Here is a 23785-nt window from a genome sequence, read left to right as displayed (position 1 = left end):
CGCGAGGACGCATGGACGTTCAACCATGCAGGCAACACGGTTAGAAGTCAGCCGGAAATGAGCGACAGCCGATGATACGGCTGTCGAACGTATACGTGGCTGCGCGCAGTCGGCCTTATCCACTTCGAGCACTTACCGCGAAGCGATGGTATAATTCCAAGCGTGCACGGGGAAAGGACAGTTTGAAAATTTTATTAGCGCTCCTCTCCTCTCGAGAAAACGGTAACGCGCCATGCGACGGGGTCGACCGATATCCGTCTCTTAATATTTATATTTGTCGTATTTATAAGCTCGGTCGAACCATGTGAAAGTCTCATCTTTTTCTTGTCGCATCAAGAACCGACTCGTTTGCTTATAGAACGAGTTTGTTGGTATGAGTACTTGTTATTGGATATACGTGTCCGTACACGCTCAGTTATGCCGCACACGCGACTATACAGCGAGTGTACATGCGATTATCGATACCCTTCTGGCTCCGGTCTAATGAGATTCGCCGGAGGCGCAAGCACAAACAAAGAAGGTTTTCGAAGCCGGTCCCGATCGGTCGATCTCCGCGATTCGAGCGTTCAAGAATCCCCGGGACCCAATTCGATCTATCGCGTATCGTTCCTCGACGATTTTGCCAATTAACTGGCAGAGTTCGACGAAGATTCGAAGAAGTTCGAAAAACACCGGAAGCGAATAAAAATCGCGATTCCAACGAAACGGAGCGCTCGTTCGAATCTCGTGCGGGGACCGATGCTCGTTTCTAAATATTGCGAAAGAAAGATAGATATTTTTTGTTCCAGCTTTTTAACGATTGCCGCGAACGACCTCTGAAAATAGCCTGTTCTCCAACGCGAACCGCGATTCGAGATGGCCAACCAAAAATGTATTTTTAACTCGTCGTAGTACCGCCCACGTCCAGCGACTAAGCAACTTTGTTCAGCTTCCATCTGTTATGTTTGTAGTCGCCAGACGTTCGATCGGGAAGCGAACCGGAAACTCTCTCGATTCCTCGGAAACGATAGTCGTCGTGTGCTCGCGGCGTAAACATCGTCAAGGATAAAAAATATTCTGCGCAGGTGAAGGTTCTTAAATTGTTATATTTCTAAGCAACCAAGCGAAAATATCGTACGCTCGTGAAAGGAACTTTCATCCGTATATCTAATCGTTTCCCCTAAATGCATCGACCTCTTCGTCGACGCAAACTCCCCAACGTGCAATTTTAACACCCATTAATCTACCACGTTCTCCTGCTCCTCGAAATGTGCGAATAAAAAATGACTTCTGTAGTTAAGAATCGGCCGAAGAAAACCGCGAGCAGGCGTGGTCGTCTAACCCTTTGGAATCCAATTATCGGACGAGCGGTGTTTTGACAGTTAGCACGCTTAAACACCCGCGGATGTTAGCCGACGTTCGCAGCCTGAAATATAGTTTTAAATCCTCTCCGCCACGGCGAGCAGCCGAGGGGTAAGTGGGGTTAAGCTGGCCTAGTCGAGAGGTCGCGTCAAATACGATCGTAAGAGGGATGTTACGCGTACAGGGTTTTTCATAACGACACCGCGCAGTGTCACCGTTTTGAACGACGCAGCTTTCGAGGGTTGTTCAACATTTTAACCCTCCGCGGGGACATTGCGAGTCTGGCAAACTTTGTCGCTCGTTACTAAGGATCAACTTATACTTTGAAATTTGAAATTTTTCCTTCGACGCGTCCCGCAGCCTGAATAACTTACAAAATAATAACGTGGCGCGCACAAACGTGTTAATTAATTTGCAGAATGAAAGCATCGACTCAACGGGACTTTTTTCCATGGGGCGTGTATTTTAATCGAGAGCAACCGAACTACCATTGGCATATTTACCGACCTTCCTCTCGGCGTGCCGCGTACCGTTTCGCACTCGCGTTGACCTAATATGCGTTTGCGGTCCGCGGCCGTGCACGCGTGAACGCGTCTCCAAATTGGACAATCGATCCGCGGCCGACCGACCCGCGTTATCGATATCAACATACCCGCCGAACATTCAATCTCACCGTGTCATTGTTTTCGCCAGACTCTGTTTTGCCAAGGCAGCCAACTAAAGCAGCGCCGGCTGCGTTTTGCCGGCGGTCGCGCGTTCCCCAAACAAGCCGGCGGCGATTTAATTACCGTTCGCGCGGAAACTTGGACGAGAAGACGCATTGATTCTTCGCTCGATGGATGAGAATTAATCCAGATTACGGTGGCAACTTTTCGTCTACGGCGCAACCTTTTCCCGAGGTGTGCTATCCGACTTTCGTGATAAGAGCCCGTTTGTTACAAGCGCGGTGCAAGTCATTTTTAAACAAAAAGTGGAGTTGCTGCGAGCAGCGATAAAAGAACACGTTTACTTTGTCCGAAAGAAAAGTTTCACCGTCGCCGAGATCATATTTCCTTACGGACGTGTCCACTCAACTTTAGTTACGGAATGTTGCTTGCTACTTTTTACTGTTCCTTTTTGTGCGATCAACGTGTACCCAAGACCAATAAAGACGTACTATTATTCCTATATTTATTCAATTTTATTTATCCACGGATCTCATCGGAATCACGGTTAGTATGCGTCGCGTAGGGAATACCAGTGGCCCTGATAACTTTGAAATCATACCCTCGGAACAAAACTCGTTACGTGTTCTTCGTTGCGTAGTTCGAAAAGAAGACGGTAAACTAGTTTGTTGTTGCGAGTAGAAAGTAGATCGCCTTGCGCACGGTGATGTGTAAAACTGCACGGGCAGTCGTTTTTCTAGAGAAGAAAAACTAACGAGCACGTCCAAGTATCGGCATCGCGTTTGAGGGATGATTATTCGCGCGCCAGGTCGTCGAGAAAGAACAGAAACTCCAGCAGCATATTTTTGTATAATTTCAGGGGCCTTAGAGGGCCTGTTCGTATTTATTTACCAACGTCTCGGCAATTTGTCAGCCGCCCGTATAATAAGTTTGTAACAAGTACTCGCGTTCTCGATCGCATCGTTCACTCGCGCAACTCGCACACCCTCAGCCGAACATATATATATTTATCCGTAACGCGTTGTCGCCATTCGCACCGGTAAAGACGTTGTTACTCGTTAACGATCCCGTTCTCTAGTCGTCGCCTCGTCGCTCGTTCTTGCCCGAGATTTTTCGTCAAGCGTCCTTCTTCTCCTCGATCGGGGCGAACGAACGAGCGAACGAGCCACCCCTCGCTTCGTCCGAGAATTTCCTCGGAACCAGTCGAGATCTCGATCGCGAAACTCTCGACGACGACGACGACGACGACGGGTGCTCGAGGGTCTCGTTCGATTAACTAGGTGATTTAGGTACGCGTACCCTCTCGTGTATATGCATATGTATATTTTGTATATTTATATTTATATATGTATATGCATATGTATACGTATGTATAGGTATATACAGTCAACGTCGCATCGGTACCGCACCGGAGGGTGAGCAGAGAAGGTGTTCCCGATGGAGAAGTCAACGACTGCCCTGCATTGCGCTTTCCCTTCCTTGTTATCGTTCTCGTCTCCTCGGTGAAATAAAAACTTTCAACGGACTCGGTAAAGTGATCTAGGAAACGAACCACCTCGCAACCGCGCGATTCGGTTCGCGCTGGATGGACACTCGCGTCGCGTTTCCGTCCCCGATTAACGTACGGCGTCGTCGTTGCTTTTCGCCATGGCCATTTCCGCTCGACGATTCTCCCGGATAACCTAGCGTTCGGTTTCTTGTTATCCCAGGATTTACAACGAGAGACTCTCACTCTCTTTCGGGAACATCCTCTCGCACCGCCTCCCTTGGGAACGGAGAACGATTGATATTCTTCGATGTTCGTTTCGGGGGGATCAAATCAAAACAAACGGGGAAACTACCGTGTTTTCATTCGTTCGTGCGAAATAAACGACGTCGCGAGCTCGGAATATCAATCGGGATAGGGCTGCTTAATCGACTATTAATTTCCTCTCGGTGTTTCGTCGGATCGAAGCAGGAAGCAGCGATACACAGGGTTTCCGGACACACCTACACACGCTCGATACTCTCGCTCTCTCACACACGAACACACGGCATGCGAGCGAGTAAGCTCACGGAGCGGACACGTGGCTATACGGATGCGTACCACGTTTTTCGCGAACGTTTCGAACACTCGCGGGGACTGCGCGCTTTCCTTAGCTTTACCGTCCCTTGTGTTTTCTCTTCTGCGCGCGAACCAAGAGAGATGTCTACTGAAAAGCGACGTCCCACTTTTCCGTCTCCTAAAGTGACCTCCTACAGGCGGTCTCGTAAGCATATCTCATTCGTTGAATATTGAACGCGGAAATGAACGGCGTCGTTACGCGTCGCGGCGAGCAAACTGGCCAGATCCAGAGATCGCTTAAAGATATAATTCCATGTAAACGAAACCAACTTTCGCGTAATTTTGTTAGGTTGAAAGAGGTAAGGGTGAGCTCTGTGCTCCTTATTATAGATACGATCGAAAGGGTCGAAACCGCTTTGTGTTCACACATCTGTTTTCTAAGTTGCGCAGTGGTCGCCACTGTACGTTTTTAAATGGGCGATTAATTATTCGATGCGGTGTTACATACCGTACAACGAAACATAGCGATTTCTTTGTCTTTCTTCGATATACCGGGCGAACTCGTGGAATCGTGGCGCAGACAGAAAGGGGGGCGGGGTGACTTTACGCAAATGAATAGGTTGAGTTTTTGCGTGATTTTACCTTCGCTTTCATCGGACAACAAATTCTAATAATCTTAAATTATAATATCCCTTTTCGTTGCGTCACAATCGCAGGACAACCTGACTTTGGTCTCGGCTGCTTACGAGACGCGAGGTGGTCTCCTCTTAAACAATGGCGGTCGTTGGAGGATTGACGCGAGCCGTTTAGGAAGGATGAAGCATCTTGAACAGTGTGCTACTTAAGTTTACATTTACGTAATCTTACAGCTTTATATTACACGCGTGGCAAGGGTCAGAGTGCGTATCAAGTAATAAAATATATATGTATATGTATGTATATATATATATATTATGTATATGTATACACGCGCACCAGTATATATGTATAATTGCACGCATTTAGTGTTTCGTGTGTAGTCGGAGAGGTTGAGCCATCGTTCAGGTTTACCGATGGAGAAACTCGGGGAATTACCGCCGCCTAGGAGAGACTCGCCGCGCACCGACGCGCCGACTATGTACTTTGATAAGCAAACAAAAATTACACGGGAAACCACTTCCACGCGAAAAAAAATATATAAGATAAAAAAGAATCGCTCGTTTCGCAAATCGAAAGATACCCATTCGCACCCTGTGCAAAGGATCGTCGACCAAGGGATGAAACCGTTGGAAAGGGTGCGCGGTACCATCGGTTCGTAAAACGACTGGTGGACGGTGAAGAACGTTCCTAGCGATCGATACAGTCTTGTCGGTATTCCAGAGCTGCGACACGGCACCAAAAATGAGGTAGTTCTCCGCGAAACTAGTCACCGAAGCGGGGTAGCGTATTGGGCGACGGTACGTTTCTCGTCGTCGGTAAGACAGGAACGTTTAGTGAGCTTACTTACTAGCTAGGGAATCAAATACGAGAGGCCCGCACGGTGCCGCGCGGAAAATCGATTTCTGACCCCCGCCACTGCAGCGGTTTTTCCGCTTCGCGTTGATTCATTCGCGATTACTCTCAACGTAGCGACGTTGGCGTCGATACGGCGGGACGCCGTTGCCACGTCTAGGTATTTCCTCGTTGCATTTCATCCCTAGCTATTTAGAGAGATTTTCGTGGAAATTCGCTCGGCGAGATCGCGAACGAGCTGGCGAACGCTCGAGCCGAATTTTCCACGGTTTCTCGAAGGAAGAAAACGTTCGATGGAACGTTTTCTTCGTCGGTAAGGGTTGGATTCGTTGCCTCTGGTATGGGAATATCGTAGGACGATGGCAACGGACCGCGAACGAGCCACTTTGCGCATTTTCTGTGCCCCCACGTTCGAAAAAAGCGTCGAAAAACTGAACCTACGTGAAACCAGAGTAAAACCGCTTATTGGCTGGCCGCTTCTAAGGAGGCCTTGATATGTTCGATTGGAACCACCGTGTCCTTTCGTCGCCCTTTTCTCGCGAATTAGTTTCCCTTCTTCGTCGTCTCGTCTCAACTTTTGCCAGCCTTTTTTTTTTTTTTCTTCGCGAAGCTTTCGAAAGCTTTTCGACGCTTCAAAGTAATTGCGCTGCTCGTACAATCGATTCTATGGATCTCTGTACCACCGCCGTTCACCAAAACATCGCCAAACGTTGCCTTCGCAAAGTATCCAGACTACTTTCGCGGCCAGTAGAATCGGACAGTCGTACACAGACCCACGGTCGCGACACATTGGAAGAAAACTTATTTCTCGATTCTTTTGCTCCCTTTCCACCGCTCTCTTCGCAGTTTTTGTCCATCGTGTACTTTTTGTTATCATTGCGTCGATTAGTCGCGAAGCATGGAAGCATCCAGCGCGCCCGACTGACAACAAAAATTTCAAATAACCGAACATTCAACGTTAACCAAATTCGAGTCGATACGATGTTAATATTCAAGCCACCGGTTTTGGATGTTGATTTTTTTGATTTGCTCTTTTCAAGTTGGAGAGTCCTACGGTTTCTTCGTGGATTGCTTTTGTGCGTAGAAGTGGTGCATAAATCAGTGGTGTTAACTATAACTAGTCAGACCGAGACGGAGTCTGGTAAACGCTGCAAAAACCGATGGCTTGGGTTCGCGTGTTGGTGCTGAGCGCGAGCCGATAGAGATTGCAAGCGTGTGCGCTTTTCGTTCAGCTTCGTTTTGTGCCAGAATGAACGGAACGTATTTTCCAAGTAGCCGTCGCATCGATACCGATAAAACGATAAAGCTTGCGAGAACTCCCTCGGTTTCGACTCTTCTTCAGCAAAAAGTTTTACGGTGCAAGGACGAACAATGAAACTTGTGCGTTAACGAAACCTTCCGTGCTTCGCGAAAGAAAAAATACACCCGGTTGTCGCTCAAAGTTCGTCGAGTCTCAAACGTTCGATCGATCGATAAGTCCGTCGCTCTCGTAGGAGATCGTTTCTTCGTTCACTCGCGATAAAATTCTTTGTTCCCCAGCGGGGCCGAGATTTTCGACGCGAATTAACATATGTATATATGTATACGCTTTTATATTTATATATGTATATATATACGACTGTTCTACGTGCGTGTTATGTATAACGTGACATTTATACATTTGCCGGGTCTGCGCCACCGGCCCCATCCCCTTTTTGAGCGACGTGCCCGTGGATCGTAAACTTTATACATTATTGCTTTGCCGATAGCCACGTCACGTACGTTCGATCTGACTCACGTTCGCTCCACTTCTGTCGAAATGCGACTAATTATACGACGCGTTCCGCCCCTAATTTTGTCGTTGGAAATAGCCAAACTCGCTCTCCTTTTCGTCCAGAATTCAGCCGTCTCGATAACTGAATACGAATAAAATACGATCGAATTACTTATTCATTCGTGAAAGTAAGAAAATGGAACGCGTTACAACGATAACTAGCGAAACAATAAATTTTGTACATTTCATCTTTCGAACCGAACGCGAGCCAGAATCGTTTTGCAACCTTTCTGTTCCGATTTCGATTTCCCAAGCCGACGAGTCCCTCGGATCGTCGACGATGCACGATCGCTCCGTTTCGTCTCGCGGACGACCGACGATCGACCTCGCTCCGCGTCTCGTTTCTCGATATCTATATATTTCCTACAAATAATAGTAGCTTCATCATTTCTCGAGACATATAGAACGATGCGTTGAAATTTCAAGCAACCGAAACAAAACCGTCCGCGGATGTCCAAGCTGTCGATTCAACGTTGCCCTGTAAGCCGAGCCACGGGAGGACTTCCACAGCGAGGAATCGGAATTTTGAAAATTACTATTCGGCACGCGTTCACCGAGTACTGTCGAGATTATAATCGAGCCAACGCGGAACGAGGTGTTACCGCTGAATAATTTGAGGTCGTGTATTTCAACGTCGTTTGTAAACGTCACGCGCCGGGGGAGCTGTTTAGAAGTTTCTTCCCCGGTTTTCCGCTTCTTTCTCGTTTCTCGCTGACAAATCGACCGTTTTAAAGCGGGTGTCTCGTACACCGGAGGCCGTGAGCCATCCACGAAACGCCGGCGAAATTATTAGACTTCCGACACGATAATACCGACACACTTTATCGTGTCACGGAGTAAAACATAATTAAACGGGCTGGATCTGGCGTGTCCCGCTGCACACCTGACGCTTTAACGCGATCCGCTAATCGTTCGATCAACGAACGTCGCATTAAATTCCCTTCTACTCCCGCGATGGCATTTACTCGAATATTTTACGTCGGTAAATCATCTCTACGCGACACGCCCGTGTAAGAGACACCGGCTCGTCTCTTCGTTTGCCGATGAGACATCGTCTTGTCCGCGTGATTTCTTCTTCTATAATATCTTCTTTTTGTTACAACGTTATCAACAATCTACAGTTATCTACACACTCGAGTCTCTCGCGACGCCTCGAAGGCCCTTTTAGATTTAGCTCTGAACTTTAACAAACATCTAGTGGTCCGATACAGGAGGGGCGGTCGTTTTGCTAGCTTATTAATTATACCATATATTAGCGGTGGTCATTTACAGACTCTACGGTGCGTTTTCATTTTTACACGCGTCGACGTTTCGCGGGATCGAGGATCTTTCTTTCCCGCCGGTCTCAACATCGCACCGATACCTGTTCTTATCTCCAGGATTGATACCGCGAGGTCCGATACCCGGGAACCTCACCGATCGAAATCTCGAGCAACGGCGAACGAATCGAGTCTGGTCGGGAAGATCGAGTTCGATACTTGGCCTCGAACAACGATCGACTCGTCGCTTAGGATTCCTCGCGTTAGAACCGAATAGTACCCGTGAATGTTTCAATTTCGTATATCGGATCGTTTCATAACCTTCCCGCGTGTGAGGAGAATGGGAAAACGTGTAAGGAGAAACGTGGCGTCGACGAAATCGAACGAAACGTTCGAAGAAAGACGATGCCGCGAATGGATTCCAAGTCGTTTCGCGAGGAAACTAGAACAGCGGTGACGCGATCGTTCGATCCTTGCCGAGGTCGTACTTGCAAGTTCACTTTAAGACTTCGTAGTTCAACTAAACGATTAGAGTCACGCGTTGGAAATTTGATCCTCGATCGCGGTAACGAAACCGAATTCTCTACGTCGTTGATCCACGAGGCACGAAGATTAGAGCCCCGTTGGCAAGATGCAACTCTCTCTTTAACTCTCGTTCGTTGATGCGTGCCTCTCGAGGCCGTGAATTCTCGCTCGCCGAGATTGAACCCTTTCGGTGCTGAAGATTCGAACGCTTAATACATTTAAAATGCTTAGAGTCTCGCGGAAGTCCCGTAGTCGCATTCGTTGAGTAGGTTTGAGCAACGAGCGTAGGTGTTCACCGCCGATCTGACCGAGCGTTTACGGGCCGTCCGTTGTACCGAAAGGGTACTGGCTCTTTCCTTCTTCTTCTCTTCGGCAACGAGTTTCTAGGCATACAAGAATCTTTGCTCTTCAATACGAGTAAACGGTGGCGATTGGCCCGTGTCACGAGGCTACCAGACACGTCGACGACGATCGCAGCAGACTGAGGAGCAGGAGGACCGCCACGAGGAGGAAGCTCGACGACCTCGAGAGATCGCTGACCTCGTTGCTGTACGGTAACTTGACCTCGACCTCCGCCATCTTGAAGATCGAGAGCAGAGGATGCGTGTGGACCTCGTGGTGCTTGTTATTGATCTTGTCGCTGAGATCCTGCAGCATCGAGCCGCACTCCTCCTGAAACCCGAAATATCGGAATTCGTTAGTGCGATTCTCCGTGGAATTGCCGGGATTCTAGAGCGATAGCGATTGACTAAAGGAACCAACGTATCGCAGAGTTACGTAGAAGTAATGACAAATTTAACGATCGGATACTATCGTGTGGTGTTACAAATTTATGCGTTACGTTTAATGGAAACAGAACGCGAATAAAATATTCTACCCGATATCGTGTTTCCAATGCAGTTCCGACGACGCATCCTTTCGAATTTGTAAATTTTTTAAACAATTTGTAAGTCGGCAATAGAGTTTATTGAAAATTTGTTCCATTAGAAGATTCATTAACGAACCATCGTCGAACCGATATCAAACTCCGGATAAACAGAGAATCGAGCGTAATTGCGATTAAACGACTCGGCTAATTTCTACTCCGTAGCGTAACGTAAATTCTGCGATCTAACAGACAATAATTGAATAAGCTCGGTGATTCGTTTCTAAAATAACGTCCTCGAGTGACGAGTATACCGGATACGTACGACTATGCTTTCGGGTTATGTACGTGTAATACGGGTATGGAGATCACTCGAGGGCCTGGGCACCCTTATTCCCCGGGTATCAAGAGCACTAATGTATGTATCGCAATTCGCGTGGAGCGTTTGCAGATGCATCGTTGCTATTATCGTAACGACTTAATTAAGCGGCATCGCGGGGTGATAACCCGAGGCCGCAGGATTTCCATTGTAATCAAAAATTAAATCGCGCTGCAATATTGTTCGGGACCCAAGTTTTCTCGTCTTTCGTTTCGCCAGTTTCCATTGTGCTCCGGAATACTATTGCCCTAGTATTTCAGATAACAAACACTATTTTTTTCCAGTCCGGCGTGTTAGCGTTTCAACCAGTTTTCGCCCGGCTAATTACGCGGAATTAACAACAACCGGACTCCTTTGTTCGGTTTCTTCTTCGGGCATATTGTTATTAACCAAAAGCGCAGGAGTTGGGAGGAAAAAACACCCGAGACTCCCGAAGCGACATCCACCGTAACACAGTCGGTGTTCCGTTCCCCGTATTTCGTGATCCCATTCTCCCTTTAAGCGTGCGTTTCAATAACGGCGAAACTTCTTTAGAAAACACCCGACTAAATGAAAACAAGGGATTACGGTGGAAAGTCTCGCGAACGGGGGGTCTTTTGATACGATTTTAATTCAGTCTTAGGAGAATCCTGACGAATAATTAAATTCCTCTCAAGGTCACGAGCGTATTAGCTCGAGAAGAGGGCGTGTAGCCCCCGCGCGGTTAGAAACTTTTTCCAGTCTCACGAGGCAGGCAAAGAGTCCCAGACCTGTTCCCTTCGAGGATCCAGTTCTCCCGGTTTCGACTTAACGACGCCGAATGTAACTCGTCCTCGCGCGCTCCTGGCCCCGGCATCGATTTCCATTTTCATCCCTCTCGCGTATCATTCTCTCACCTCCTCTCTTTCCCTCGCATCCTCGCGCTACGTCGTTCTTCCTCGCGCGTCCCTCTTCCCCATCTTGTTCCTCGTCCCCGAAATTACCTTCGGCTCGTTGAATCTTTAATTTCCGGCGGAGGAGGAACCGAGGCCAGAGCGATTTTTGGCGATATTTTCCGAGGACCGGAGCGACTAGGTGCGAGGGTGTATGCACCACGTGGTTCGACCAGAGCGTGTCCCGACGCCGACGCCGTTGCGCGACGACCTCGCCGTCCCCGTCCTCGTCCTACTCGAGGTTCGTTCGTTTCGAATCCGAAGCATCGACGTCGGATTTTCAATGAAATTAAATTCCACCCGCTGGGAGAACCCAATCGTATCTGCCCATCCCTACGCGTGCACTCTTTCGAATAACTTTTGGCGAGGAGAGGACCCGTTGGTCCTTTAAATTATCGATGCACCGGAAATTCGTTTTTCACCACTCGCCTCCGATTTTTCCCCAAGTTTCTCGCCCGTACGACTAGGATTCCGTAGATTCCGCTGGAGAAAAATTCTAAACGTCTAAACATACTTTTGTTACGCCGCCGATGAATTCTACGAAACGCAAATATTCCGTCTTTCGTATTCCTCTGGCGAATAAATGTTCGCGCACCGCGAGTATTCGCGGAATCGGAGAAGAAAACGTTGCGGCTACGTGCCCGGTTTTCCGGAGTGTAATCGAATAGAGCGCCGCGGAGTAATAATGATCCGTAGAGGACCCGGGTCAAAGCCCAGGACGATAATTCATTTTACACATTGGCCGGTGCTAATTGTAGCGCCGAGTTTCTCGCGCGTTGCGGCTTAATTATCGAATATCCGGGTCGACCGCGAATTTCGTCGGGTTCTCTCACGTTGCTGTTTCGACGAATACCTTTCCAACTTTTCGCTTCGTCGGTAGCGATTCGCGTTCGATCGCGCGAATCGTCCATCAATAATTAAGAACCTGCTCGGCGCTCGGAAATTCGAAACGCAAATCTTGCGGTACATAAGATTATTCCGCGTTTCTGTTACAAATTTCACCGGATTTCTCCGCTTTCCGTGCGTTATAAAGTTCGCTGCGCTTTCAGCGGCTACCGTACGCCGTGAGATTTTAACTCGAAATTAAGCCAGACGTAACATGTTTTACCTTTTACCGGCGTAGCGTCGTTTCGAAGGGAAAAGTGATTTTCGCGAGGGGGAGGGGGGGGGGGGGGGTTGCTTTTGGTTGTCGACTAACGCGATATCGGTGTAATATTTATTGTTTCGGATAGCAATGAAATTCGGTAACGATGGCAAAAAAAAAAAAAAAATACTATCCTTGTGATGAATTATTTTCACCTGCGGAACGTTTTGAGGTGTGCAAGTGCACTGTATAGCGGTGGTAATCATTTGGGCATTTGCGAGAACCTCGATTCGGTCTCGCGGGATGGGTTCCTGTCAGATTCGATGCTTGACGTGGTGGTCGAATTACTCTACATGCATATCTAGGAATAGGTTTAATAATATCGTATTGCCGAATCACGACCTTTACGTTGCGGATACGGTGATATCATAAATATTATCGTATCGATAACTCGCTGCTGGAAGCTGCGAGCGTCGACTGTGATTTACTTGGTTCGCGGAAAGAAGTTGTATCTCGAGTTGGCTAAATTAGAGATCGCGGCTCGGATGGTCGAGGAATAATGGCGTTCGTCGGCGCGGCCGGTGGAGAGACGCGACTTCTTTGCAGATTTATTCGCGTCTCTACGCGAACGACAGCGCGTGGAAGACGGTGCAGGCGCATCCGGAGCAGGTTTCGATCGACGGGCAGCTGCCATTATCCCTCGACAGGGTGAATCCCTTATTAATGGTCGCCTAATTGGGTTTCTCGGCGGAGGAACGGTTCCGTAGCCGGTCGTGCTTTCGAAGAGGGGGAGCGGAGACCAAGGAAGAGAAAAGAAGAGGAAAAGGGTCGGGGAAATGGCGAAAAGCAGACGGACGAGGAATTAAGCCGAAAGGAAGGGGAATAGAAAAATCGGTACAACCGAGGGGGTGAAGGCAAAACACGGAAAGCAAATGGTAAAATATAATAGTAAAATGTAGAAAGAACGAAGATGGAAGGGAGCAGGCGAATAACAGAAAAAGGGGATTAGGGAAACAGCGAAGAGCAACCGAGTGTAATAAACTACGGGGACCGGTGACGAGCGTTTCGGAGAGGCAAGCCTAGGTATTAGATGAGATGAGAGAGAGAGAGAGAGAAAGAGAAAGAGTCGGAGACAACGTAGGTGAAGTACCCAGGGGAAAGAGCCAGCGAGACATAACGAAGGACGGACAAGGATCCGTCTTGCTATTACGATTCCCACCGGTTCCTTCCCGTCTACTTCGATAGGGAGTCCCTTTCGTCGGGCCGAATGAATTCGGTATCAGGAACGATTGTACCCGTGGATTTGTCATCCCTGTTCGTCCTAAGACCCGCGCATTCTCCGTTTTCGCATTGCTAAACGTCGATGTCAGATTATAATAGCGGTATAATGGGATCAGCTGTACGCTCCGAAAGCTTGGATCGGTGGACGACTGAAACGGGCCGAGAAGTAGATAATCTTAGCCGCATAAAAAGCGCTTCTCCTGACTTTAGACGACTGATTGGAGCACGTCGACGAAGAATAGAAAACGTGTAGAACGTTGAACACTTCGATCACCGATTCGCGCATTCGCGGCTGTCTCGATGACGAGGAACGAGGCTCGAATATATTTCTCAGCCCCGAGGAAAAGACGGCGAGGAACCGTCGCGTGGCCCAATAAAGTTCCGCGGATAAAGAGGAAAAAAAAAAAAAAGAATTCCGGCATGCAAGACGCCGGTGCGCCTTCACGTGCTCGGTTAATCAATAACGACGTCGAGTCTGCTCGACGTTAGTCGTTAAAACGGAAGGGAAAAAAGCGAGGCGAGCAAGAAGCAGGCAGCGCTGGATGCCCGGAGAGAAAGAGAAGGGCTCCGGATAAAAGCGGGGCGAGTGGTGAAATAAAAATCAGCCGGGTGTGGGGAGAGAAGGGAAAGCAAGGAATAACGACATGCAACGCATGCCGACTTTATAACACGTAAAGGGTCGCCGTCGTGGAAAACAGCTCCGTCACGCAATGCAAATGAGCCGTCGAGTCGCGCGACAACCAACTTCGAGCTCTACTACATCGGTGTGCCTCTCGCGATATTTTAGTCCGCGTTCTCGTCGTTACCGTCTTTGGCAGATTCGTATCGGTATCGCGAGGGGATTTTGCCAAAATTCGAGAGACCAATCGGTTCGATTTTCCCGTTTCTCGACGAGCTGTCGAAGAACCACCTCCCTCTCGCGGACCTCTTTCTTTTCGATCCTTTCGCTGCGATGAGCGTAGCAGTGAAACGTCCGTTAAGGACAACAACCACGTTTGCATAATCGCGAATCTTTCCGAAACGTCGGGACGAGGTTGGGTTAGGTGCACGCCGGATGCACGGCATGTTGATCCCGTAAAATCTGCTACAACGGTTTCAGCCGGACATGGAAGAATCGCGGAGGCAACCGAGCAAAAACTGAGAGGAGCGAGGCGGAGGGATGAAAACACACGCGTCGACGGGAAGCCTGGCGAACAGCAGCCGTTTCCCTTTAAAGCCGGCAGAAATAAGCGAGTTGCGTGTTAAAGGGCTTTCCTCCTTGTTTCGCGTGTTTCGGCTCGTTCGTTCTTAAATTCTGTAAAGCTCTCGGGGGCGTCGGTGAACCGTTCCACTGTTTTAAAAATGAAAGGCATCCCTTTTTCCGCTGTCTGCGTTCTTTCTTCGCGAGTTCCTCTTCCCGTCGTCTCTTTCGCCGTCGCGCCGCGCTTTGAGCAGACGAGCTATCGCGCTTTTCGTTCGACTAGCGGATCGTCCCGCGAGATCTTGGACGAATACGCCTCGTGTGCCGACGCGGAAGTTCGACTCGTTTCGGTGGCTGGTCTCGATGAAAATTAACGCGTGAGAGGCGCGTGGTGCTTTCGCTTCGGTTTCGACGAAACAACCTTGGTGTTAAGGAAACGTTCAAGGAAAACATCTCGTTTCGCACACTCGAGGCCCTCGCTCTTAAACCCTCAAGATACCGTGTGTGCGCGAGCGCACGCGCGCCTTTGGACTGTCTTAAAAAATGAAAGGGGTCTTTCTCTCGAGTCCGCTTCTTTCAAGAATCGCTCGTAGCCTCGTCGCGTTCCTCCGTGAAACTGTGTCGACATACGGTTCTCCCCTCGAACCTCTTAAACTCTTCCGTAACCGTTACTCGCACCAACGATGCGATCCTCGGAATATTAAACTCTTATATTTCGATTTGTACTCCAAGTTACAACGTTTCACCTAACCAGGTGAAGGGTAGCGAAGTACACGTCGCATCGCGAATCTATAAATTTCCGAGGACAAAGCTCGCTTCTCGTTCAATTAGAGTCGAGCGGTTCGACAGCGAGCCTTTGAGTTTAACGATATCTCGCGGTATCGGTTCGCGACCGTTATAGGGCCACGTTTTAAGGATGTAGGAGACACCTCTTCGTCTGGCTGTCGTCGCGGTATCGTCGCGTCGCGTCGCGTCGCGTCGCGTCGTGGTCGATCCTCGAAAACGATCGTCCCGGGACGTGCGACGAGTAGCGAAACGATCCACGTAGCCCCACGCGTGCCTCTCCGGGCTGAGAGCCGTTTTCTTCTTCGTCAAATTGGCAAACGTCGCGAGAACGACGTTCGCGAGACGGCCTCGTAAATTTCCTCCCGCAATTTCGTTGTCGCGGCTCGGCCTCGAACGCGTCGCGCGGCGTCGGTATCCGTGAAAACTGCTGGGTGTGGCTTACGCTCGTAACCCGTAGAAGCTTCTCCCGTTAAACGTACTTTCCATCCCGTTACGCGACATACGCACAATGCCGTACCCACTTTCCCTGGATTTTCGGCTCACCGGTTACTCTCCGGGGGATTCGCTCCAACGCCTCGTGACGTTTGCTCCAAACATACTCCCCGATTTAGGTAGGCGGTGTCAGATTTTTCAGGACAAAAAAGGTGGCTCTACAACCGTCGACGACGGAACGTTTACGACTCGAAAGTGGTAGGCCCAACGCACACGGTGGCAACCGATTTGAAATTAGTGTTGCAAACCATTTGCGCTCTTTGTTTTACCTACTCCACTATATTTGTTTTACCTATATCCACGGTAAAACGCGAGCCTAGCTTCTGAGAAAATACCGGAACGTAGCAACGAAACGTATCCTGAAACGGTGACGACGAGTCTCGAAGCAACTATCCAGTAGTCGAGCCTAAAGAGAGTCAGACACCGCGGACGACCGCGTAGATTCACGGTAGACGTTTGGTAAAAATTCGCTGTTATCGAAGAACGATTCACGATCTGCCGACGCGATGTATTAACAAATGTATTAACAAATTCTTGTCATATCGCAAACGCGAGTGTGCATAATAGCGGAAGGCCACGCTCCGTGTATGGTTGAGTTGAGGTGAGAACAAAAATTTATGCGTTCGCGTTGCAAAACATCGACGACCTCGGAAAACTTTTCCTTGCATCGTGTATTTAGCCTCTGAAACGTTATTTGATTAATTTGGTAATGTCTGATCGTTAGAATAGTCCACGACGCGTCATGTCGGACGTCGAATCGAATGCTGCTTCCACTGGTGGGCCGCGAGCAGGAATAGCAAAAGTGAAAGATAGAAATGGGGCTGGTGAATCGACTGTTGAAAAACGCGAGAACGCGGTTGGCACGAATGCCTGTTTGTTCTCGCGACTTACTTTTGAAAAATCCCGGTACCGCAGCCTCGGGCGAAATTAATCGGGGGTGGCTCGATCCGTCTGTCGGCTCCGAACGGTACAGCGAATCATTTTCCGCAGGGGTAGTGTGCTCGCGGCATGTCGATGTCCCCTAGGAGGATGTATCCTCTCGTTGCGCGCTGCAAATGCTTTCTTTCCCGCGTTTTCCCTCTTTCGTCGTTTCGACGGCGCGGCTGCTTCGAGCAGAAATTAACTCCGTAGCCTTTGACACCGACGCGGATGATATAAGCTTAATTTAAGAAATTAAACGACAGGTTTTTGAAAATCCACGAAGCACCGTTTTGGACTTTCCAACATCTCCCCGAATCTAATATCTACCTTCCTTCTCAACACCCTCGGAGTTCCAATCATTCGAAGAGCTGCAAACATCTTAAACATCTTGAAGATGTACGAGAGTCCTACGGTCTCTCGAATCCGAAAGTTGTAAGGTTTGCCGTATCCAAACCTGGAACCCGATACGTTTGAAATGTTACCGCGTCGAAGCCAAGCATAATGCTCGATAGTTGCAGGTTTCAGGGTCTTAAAACGCCTCGAAGACGTCGATTCGGTAGACCTAGATTTCGAGAATTCCGAAATCGTTCGAGCTCGACAACTTCTCTACCCGAAAGGTTTCGCATTTCCAAAGTCATATCTCGAACGGATCGGTTCGACGTCTCCGAGCAGAGCTCGCGAAACAAACGTATTCCTGACGTTTTCGCATCACCATTCTTCCGAGGAAGTCGCCCGATGCAGCGGTTCAAACGTCTATAGGAATCGAGGAACACGAGAGCTGGGAGAATCGCGGCTTTGTCGGTGCGGTGACGTTCGTCGTTCGCGATTGTTGATCGAACCCAGTTGATTGAACTCGAAATGGCACGGCAGCTGTTCGCGCGATATCGCTGTCTTCATTCAGATAAGGTCTCAATACCTTAATGGCTCGGCCTATCGGACCCAGCCACCTAACATCCCAACGTCGTCCTGACGCATTGTCTGCCTGCCGTTGCTCGACGACGATTACGGGAGAATCGACCATCTCGATAGACGATTCCGATATCTGTTCACGACTACGTCACCCTTTCGTCGGAGGTTTAAGACGAGAAACCTAGAAACGAACACACGTTGCGCCTAACGAACGCGGTCGTCCTCGGCGTCTGACTCTCTTTAGGCTCGACTACTGGATAGTTGCTTCGAGACTCGTCGTCGCTGTTCCAGAATATATGTTTCGTTGCTATGTTTCGGTATTTTCTCAAAAGCTAGGCTCGCGAAACGATAAGCTCTTCTCAAACCAATGGCAGACGCGTTACCGGTATTACCACACGCAATCGAGAATCGCGGAGTTCCCTCGTGGAACGTTAGCTAGACGTTTAATTTGGTTCAATTCGAAACCTTCCGTTGGGGAAAAATAATTTCGCACGCGAGGCTAATTACGCTCTCCATGCTGGATTTATAGTTTCTCTTCCACGGTGGTAGACCGAGTTTTAACGAGACGGTATCATGGGAAAATCATATGCTCCAAGGGCGAAGCACGAGACCTCGGATAAATTTAAGTTGTCCACGTGATAACTCGAGCGCACGGTAACTTTGAATTTTTATGAAAAACGCGTAGGTTTCCGTGGTTAAAAGCATCCCTTTCTTTTTACGAAAGAGATTTCTTGGGAAATTGCGAATCTTCCCGGGAGTCTTCGCTCGTCGCAAATTTCCACGGAACTTGATCTCGCGAGAAGTCGCGTCTATCAAAGAAGGGAGGAACGGTTTCTCCTCGTCTCTCTTATTCCCTCTATTATTCCAAGCCACGAGAGACGCGAAGGGTTTCGATTGCTCTGGACGTAACGCGAGGCGGTTACATCTTTCTTTCTTTTTTTTTTCAACGAGCGCAGGTTTAATGGAGCGGCAGAGCGCTTTATCTCGGAGTTTTAGAGAAGAATGAATCGAAGCGGTCGAATGACGAGGTCGCGAAAAAAGAAGAGGTCGGCGTGGTGGTACTCGCGACACCAGACCCACCCCCCACGATAATTCAGGGTCGTGGATACGAGAACGGTGCTTGTCTATAATTCGTCGGCCCGCTCGAATCGACAATGCGAATCGACTCCCGTTCGATTCATCGATCCCTTCTTCCTTTCTAAATGTTAAATGGAACGAGACGCGACTCGTCGATGCGAGAATCGCGTCGAAAAGAGAGCGCTGCTTCTCCCTTCGCCGCCACCCGAGAGGGAAGAGATTCCTTCGATCGCGCCATGAAATTTTCATTCGGGTTTGAATTAAAAATTTGAACCGATGCCGACGAGAACGCCGGCTTTCAGTCAATTTTACTCGACACCGTGTAAGGAGGGACTATGAATTTTCGATTCGGATCTTCGAGCCGAGCCTTCGCTTGGAATTAAACGGTCGCGATACCGCTTTTCAGTTTCCCACGATGAGTGTACGGCGCGGGAAAGCGAGTCTACGAGATCACGCTCTTGGATTTACGAAGAAGCAAAGAAACGTACATTTTACGTGTTGGAGTAATAATATAGGACAATGTAACGCTTACGTAACAACGCCGAGGACGAATGTCGATCTCGACGAGAAAAAGTTTTCCCCGATCGATGAAAGTTTAAGAAAAGCTTCGCTAATCGTTTTAACTGTTCGTCGATACTTTCCGTCCATCCTTTCCCTTTAAGCGATTTATCCAGAAGAATCGATTCAATTGGATAAATCCGCGTTCTTGCCACCGTCGTCCCTCGGTCGCCGACGTCGTTCGTCGGGTAAAGTTTATTGGAACGTGCTTAATTAACTTTCCAGCGGTGACTTTGCCGCTCGGCGTCGACGTCGTCGTGATTATCTCTAAGCCGACGAGACGCGGGACAGAACCGAGCAGCTGGAAATTCAGCTCGTGGTACAACCTATACCTATAAATTCCTACAGTTTCGTCGATGTAACGTGAGGAAACTAATCGGACTACCTACGATCCCGTGCCCTGTACCACCGATGTCTTCGGCATTAATTACAGCGGTCCCTGATATTCTCGCTTTGTTACCCCGTTCCCCTCCGGGGTATTCGTCTTCGAGTTGCACGCGAGAAATACTTTAGCGGACGACCATTTGTTAATGTTGAATATTACGCTAAATAAAACCCGCAGGCGTTAAGTCTTTCACCGAGGTAATACATTTAAGAAACAAAAAACGAAACGCGGTCTACTCGAGTCTACTCGAGTCTACGATTCTACGACGACTGAAAAATGTACAGAGTCGTTCCGTTGTTTCCTTGCAGTTACCCTTTGTTGGAATTCCTCGACATTCGTCTCCTACGCGACGATAATTCTACCGAACTCAGCTGTTTCGGCCACTATTGATCGGAAGGTCTCGAACCAGAGAAAATGAAACTTTCAAATTACAGCGACTTTTTGTCGCGAAATTCCAACAGAAAAATTATTCGAGCGTTCCGCTTCGCGGAGTAAAAATGGGGGGAGTTTGTCCCAATTCCGGTAGAGATACGGTCTTGACCCGCGTCCGAGGAGTCCCAGCGGCAACGGAGTCGCGAAAATGTATCGAGCATTCGTCCGAGCGAAATCCGCCTCTTGTATTCCGCGTCGTCTTTGTCTCGTCTGGCTGAAAGGAAGCGGAAGAACAAGAGAGGAAAGGGCAGCAGAGGAAGAACGAAGTAGCCCCTTAAGTGGCGCATGGAAATTCAATGAAAAGTCACGAGAGGGCCGAGATCGATACTCGGGCGCGGGGAAGGGGAATAGAAATAGGAGTAGGAGTAGGAGTAGGAGTAGGAGTAGAGGAGGAGTAGGAGTAGGATCAGGAGGTGGCGAACCAAGGGGGTAACCAGAGGGTCGAGGAGGCATAGGTGCCTCCATTGGCCATGTGCCAATGCTTGCCTATCTATGTGGAACACCTGTACTTGCTCGACGTTACCCCGATATTTCGAACGACCAACAAAAAGCGCGGGATTTCCGAGGCTTCCGCGGATAGAAGTAATTTCGTAAATGAACTCGATGATCGCGTCGACGGTGATCTAGATTTCGATAGCACGCGAGAGACCTTGGATCGCGAGACTTTCGGTGCTACGAGTGTCGCGAGGTTCTAACGAGACGTAAATGAGACGAGGAGATGTTTGGAGGGTCGAAGTCAAAGATTTCCTACCCCGAAACGAAAATTCACAGGAAAATTATGCGCGAAAGAAAGCAAAGGGGTACGCGAAGCCCAGGCATAGGTAGGTAGGTCCAGAGGAAGGAGGTGACCCCGAGTTGGCAGCATGAAGATGGCGCTAGGTTTCTCTTCTATATTAGCAAAGTTTTACGACGTATGTAGCCGGGACGTGGTACCCGGGGAAAAATGCAAGTTTCTTCGCGGTTGCACGACACCCCTGAGAGTGCAGCGAGGGTGGAACTCGATGAACCGCGAGACGACTGCCGAAATTGAAATAAAAAGCTGAGGTTGGCTTCGCGAACTTGGTACAAAGTAATTCGGTGAACGGCGAAAATCGAAACTTTCGTCAGAACCTTGGATTCGGAAGCTAAATATTTTGGCTCGCGTCTTTCATCCGGAAACTTTAGAAAAGGAAAACTGAAACGATCTCGAATGACTGTTGGAGATGGAACCAGAGGACCGAGGTTCTTGGATGCGAGATACCTAGAAGCTTAGAATCGAGAGTGTGAAATTCACGAGACCTAGAATCACAGATCCGAGTTTCGGGACGATTAAGCCGATTTAATTCCTAGTCTCCGATAATTCGGTAATTCGGTTCTCAGAAATCTTGGAATCGAATATCCGGTAAGAGCAGAAATCAAAAGTCGCGGTTAATCCAAATGACAAATTTCCTTATCGCTTTAGAAATCGGTTTCTCGATAGCTTGGAATGTCCCTCCGACAGCTTTCATAGAACATTTCCAATAACTGAGACCACTTTCTATCGAGCCACCGATCCGGCTTTAAAACGATTAAATTATTTTCTTTTCCTTTTCGATCATCGAACGAGAGACGATTCTCGAGGGTAGTAGGTGCCGTGATGAGACAAACTTCCATCAACGATAGCGGTCATCCGGAGACCGGTAAGTCCGTTCAATTCCCAAAACTCGATCTTTTCTTTGCGTTGTTTCTCCTTCCTCTTCTCCAACCCTCCCGTTCGCTGTCCGTTCGTCCATCCGTTCGGTATCGCGGGAAATCGAAACTCCCTATTTCGAGCCATCATCGACAGAAACGAGTCCCCTAATCCTATCAAGCCTCTATCTATCGAGCCGTTATTCAAACAGCATCGAACGACGTTTGCGGACCGAACCGTGGACCATTCGTTTCCTTCGAGTCCCCGTCGTACTTCCGTGTCGTAAGGGTTTCCAGAGGGCTTAAACAATTTGTCCGGGGAACGAGGTTTCGAGTAATCGAGCCAATTTGGCTCTCGTAAACTCGAGGAGACGGTTCGGATGCCGAAATTGGCCGAGAATTCGACGGATGCTTTTAGGCAAAGTATCGCGGTCGCTTGCAAATTCGTAACGCTTCGTTTACGAAAGAGTTTCGACTTCTTCCTCTCTTTCAGGACGAATATCACGATCGAGCAGGAAATTAGACTAATTAGACATCCCGAATCAGTCTCGAACCTTTTAGCGTTCAAGAAAAAGAACTCGCGATTCCAGCTGGCCGACTTTTACGCGATCGGGAGTCTAGGACTACTCGCGGCAATTACGTTTCCCTCGAGTTAGCGAAATTCAACGAATTTCTCAACGATGGGAATCCATTTTATTATCCCCCGCCGTGGATTGCGCTCTCGAATAACAGATCGCTTTTCACGAGATTAAAAAGGAATGGCGTCGAGGCGACTGTCCAGCGGTGCAAATTGATTCGACCAAGTACCGCGCGCTACAATGCCAATTGCGTTTCGCGCGATACAATTACGGACGAAAAATCTTTCTCGCGCGATTGATTTCCCACGTGTTCCTGTTGATAATCCGTTAAACCAAACAGTTGCGTAATCGCGCGAAATGAACACTGCCCGAGCCGAACGCGACTTTAACGAATACGAATTTTTGAATGATCATTATGGACGACGAATTCTCAGTGAAAACAAGTCCCTCCCGTGTCCTCCGTCCGGCGAGATGACCGGGGAGAGCCGAAAATACCATTTGGACACGATGTACGCGTTGTTTTTCATGGCTCTCTACCTCCGAACGGAAGTTCACGAACGTGTTTAACTCGATGACGCCCGACTCGAACTTTTAATCGGTGTTAAGAACTCGAGCGGAGCCGTCAAAGAACCTTTTAAAGCCATCGCGCTCAAAGCATACTTTTCTCGCGAACTCGCTCGCAACGTCTTTCTTCTCTGTCCCTCGAGGCTGCGAGGATTCGGATTTAGGCGAACAAACGCGACTTTAAGAAATTAACTTGGCAAACTGCTGCTCCAAGAATCCTAATTCTCCGATCGCGCGAAGTGTTCGCAAAGTTTCGAAGCTATCCGAGAAGAAAGATTACAGTCCCTTATGCGATTTTTGACGTTCTTTTGAATTACGGACACTTCTCTGAATTTATCCGTTCCAAGTTCGAAAACATAACTCGTTCTTCGAAAGAAGGACGATCTTTTTCGCGGCCGCGAGAGCGTCGACATCTGCATTTCCGACCAAGTACGTCCCACGGCATCGCCATACGTCGAAATAAGCGACAGTAAGGGTGAGAAACTGACGGTCTAGCTCGCTGGAAGGCTGAAAATCGATTTACGAGAGGGCAACCGGAAGCGTGCTTTACGATGGGCCGAGGACCGAGCACCGGTCGCGGTCCACGCGCTCCATAACT

At 48.7% G+C, this 23785-nt stretch overlaps 1 protein-coding gene across 3 annotated transcripts in view; it reads right to left on the bottom strand.

Moving 5' to 3' along the window:
- Positions 1–2848: 2848 nt before the first annotated feature.
- Positions 2849–23785, bottom strand: part of LOC128890863 (uncharacterized) — a 193471-nt gene continuing 172534 nt past the window's right edge. For all 3 annotated transcript variants that reach the window (XM_054149795.1, XM_054149796.1, XM_054149797.1), the window contains one exon: positions 2849–9810. In XM_054149795.1, the coding sequence (XP_054005770.1) occupies positions 9580–9810 (231 nt within the window). In that variant the 3' untranslated portion in view covers positions 2849–9579. The remainder of the gene's footprint in view (positions 9811–23785) is intronic.

Source organism: Hylaeus anthracinus, unplaced genomic scaffold, assembly GCF_026225885.1.
Source record: "Hylaeus anthracinus isolate JK02 unplaced genomic scaffold, UHH_iyHylAnth1.0_haploid 12001, whole genome shotgun sequence".
Lineage (NCBI taxonomy): Eukaryota > Metazoa > Arthropoda > Insecta > Hymenoptera > Colletidae > Hylaeus > Hylaeus anthracinus.
Note: the sequence above shows the minus strand (reverse complement) of the source record. Positions and strands in the feature narration are given on the sequence as shown.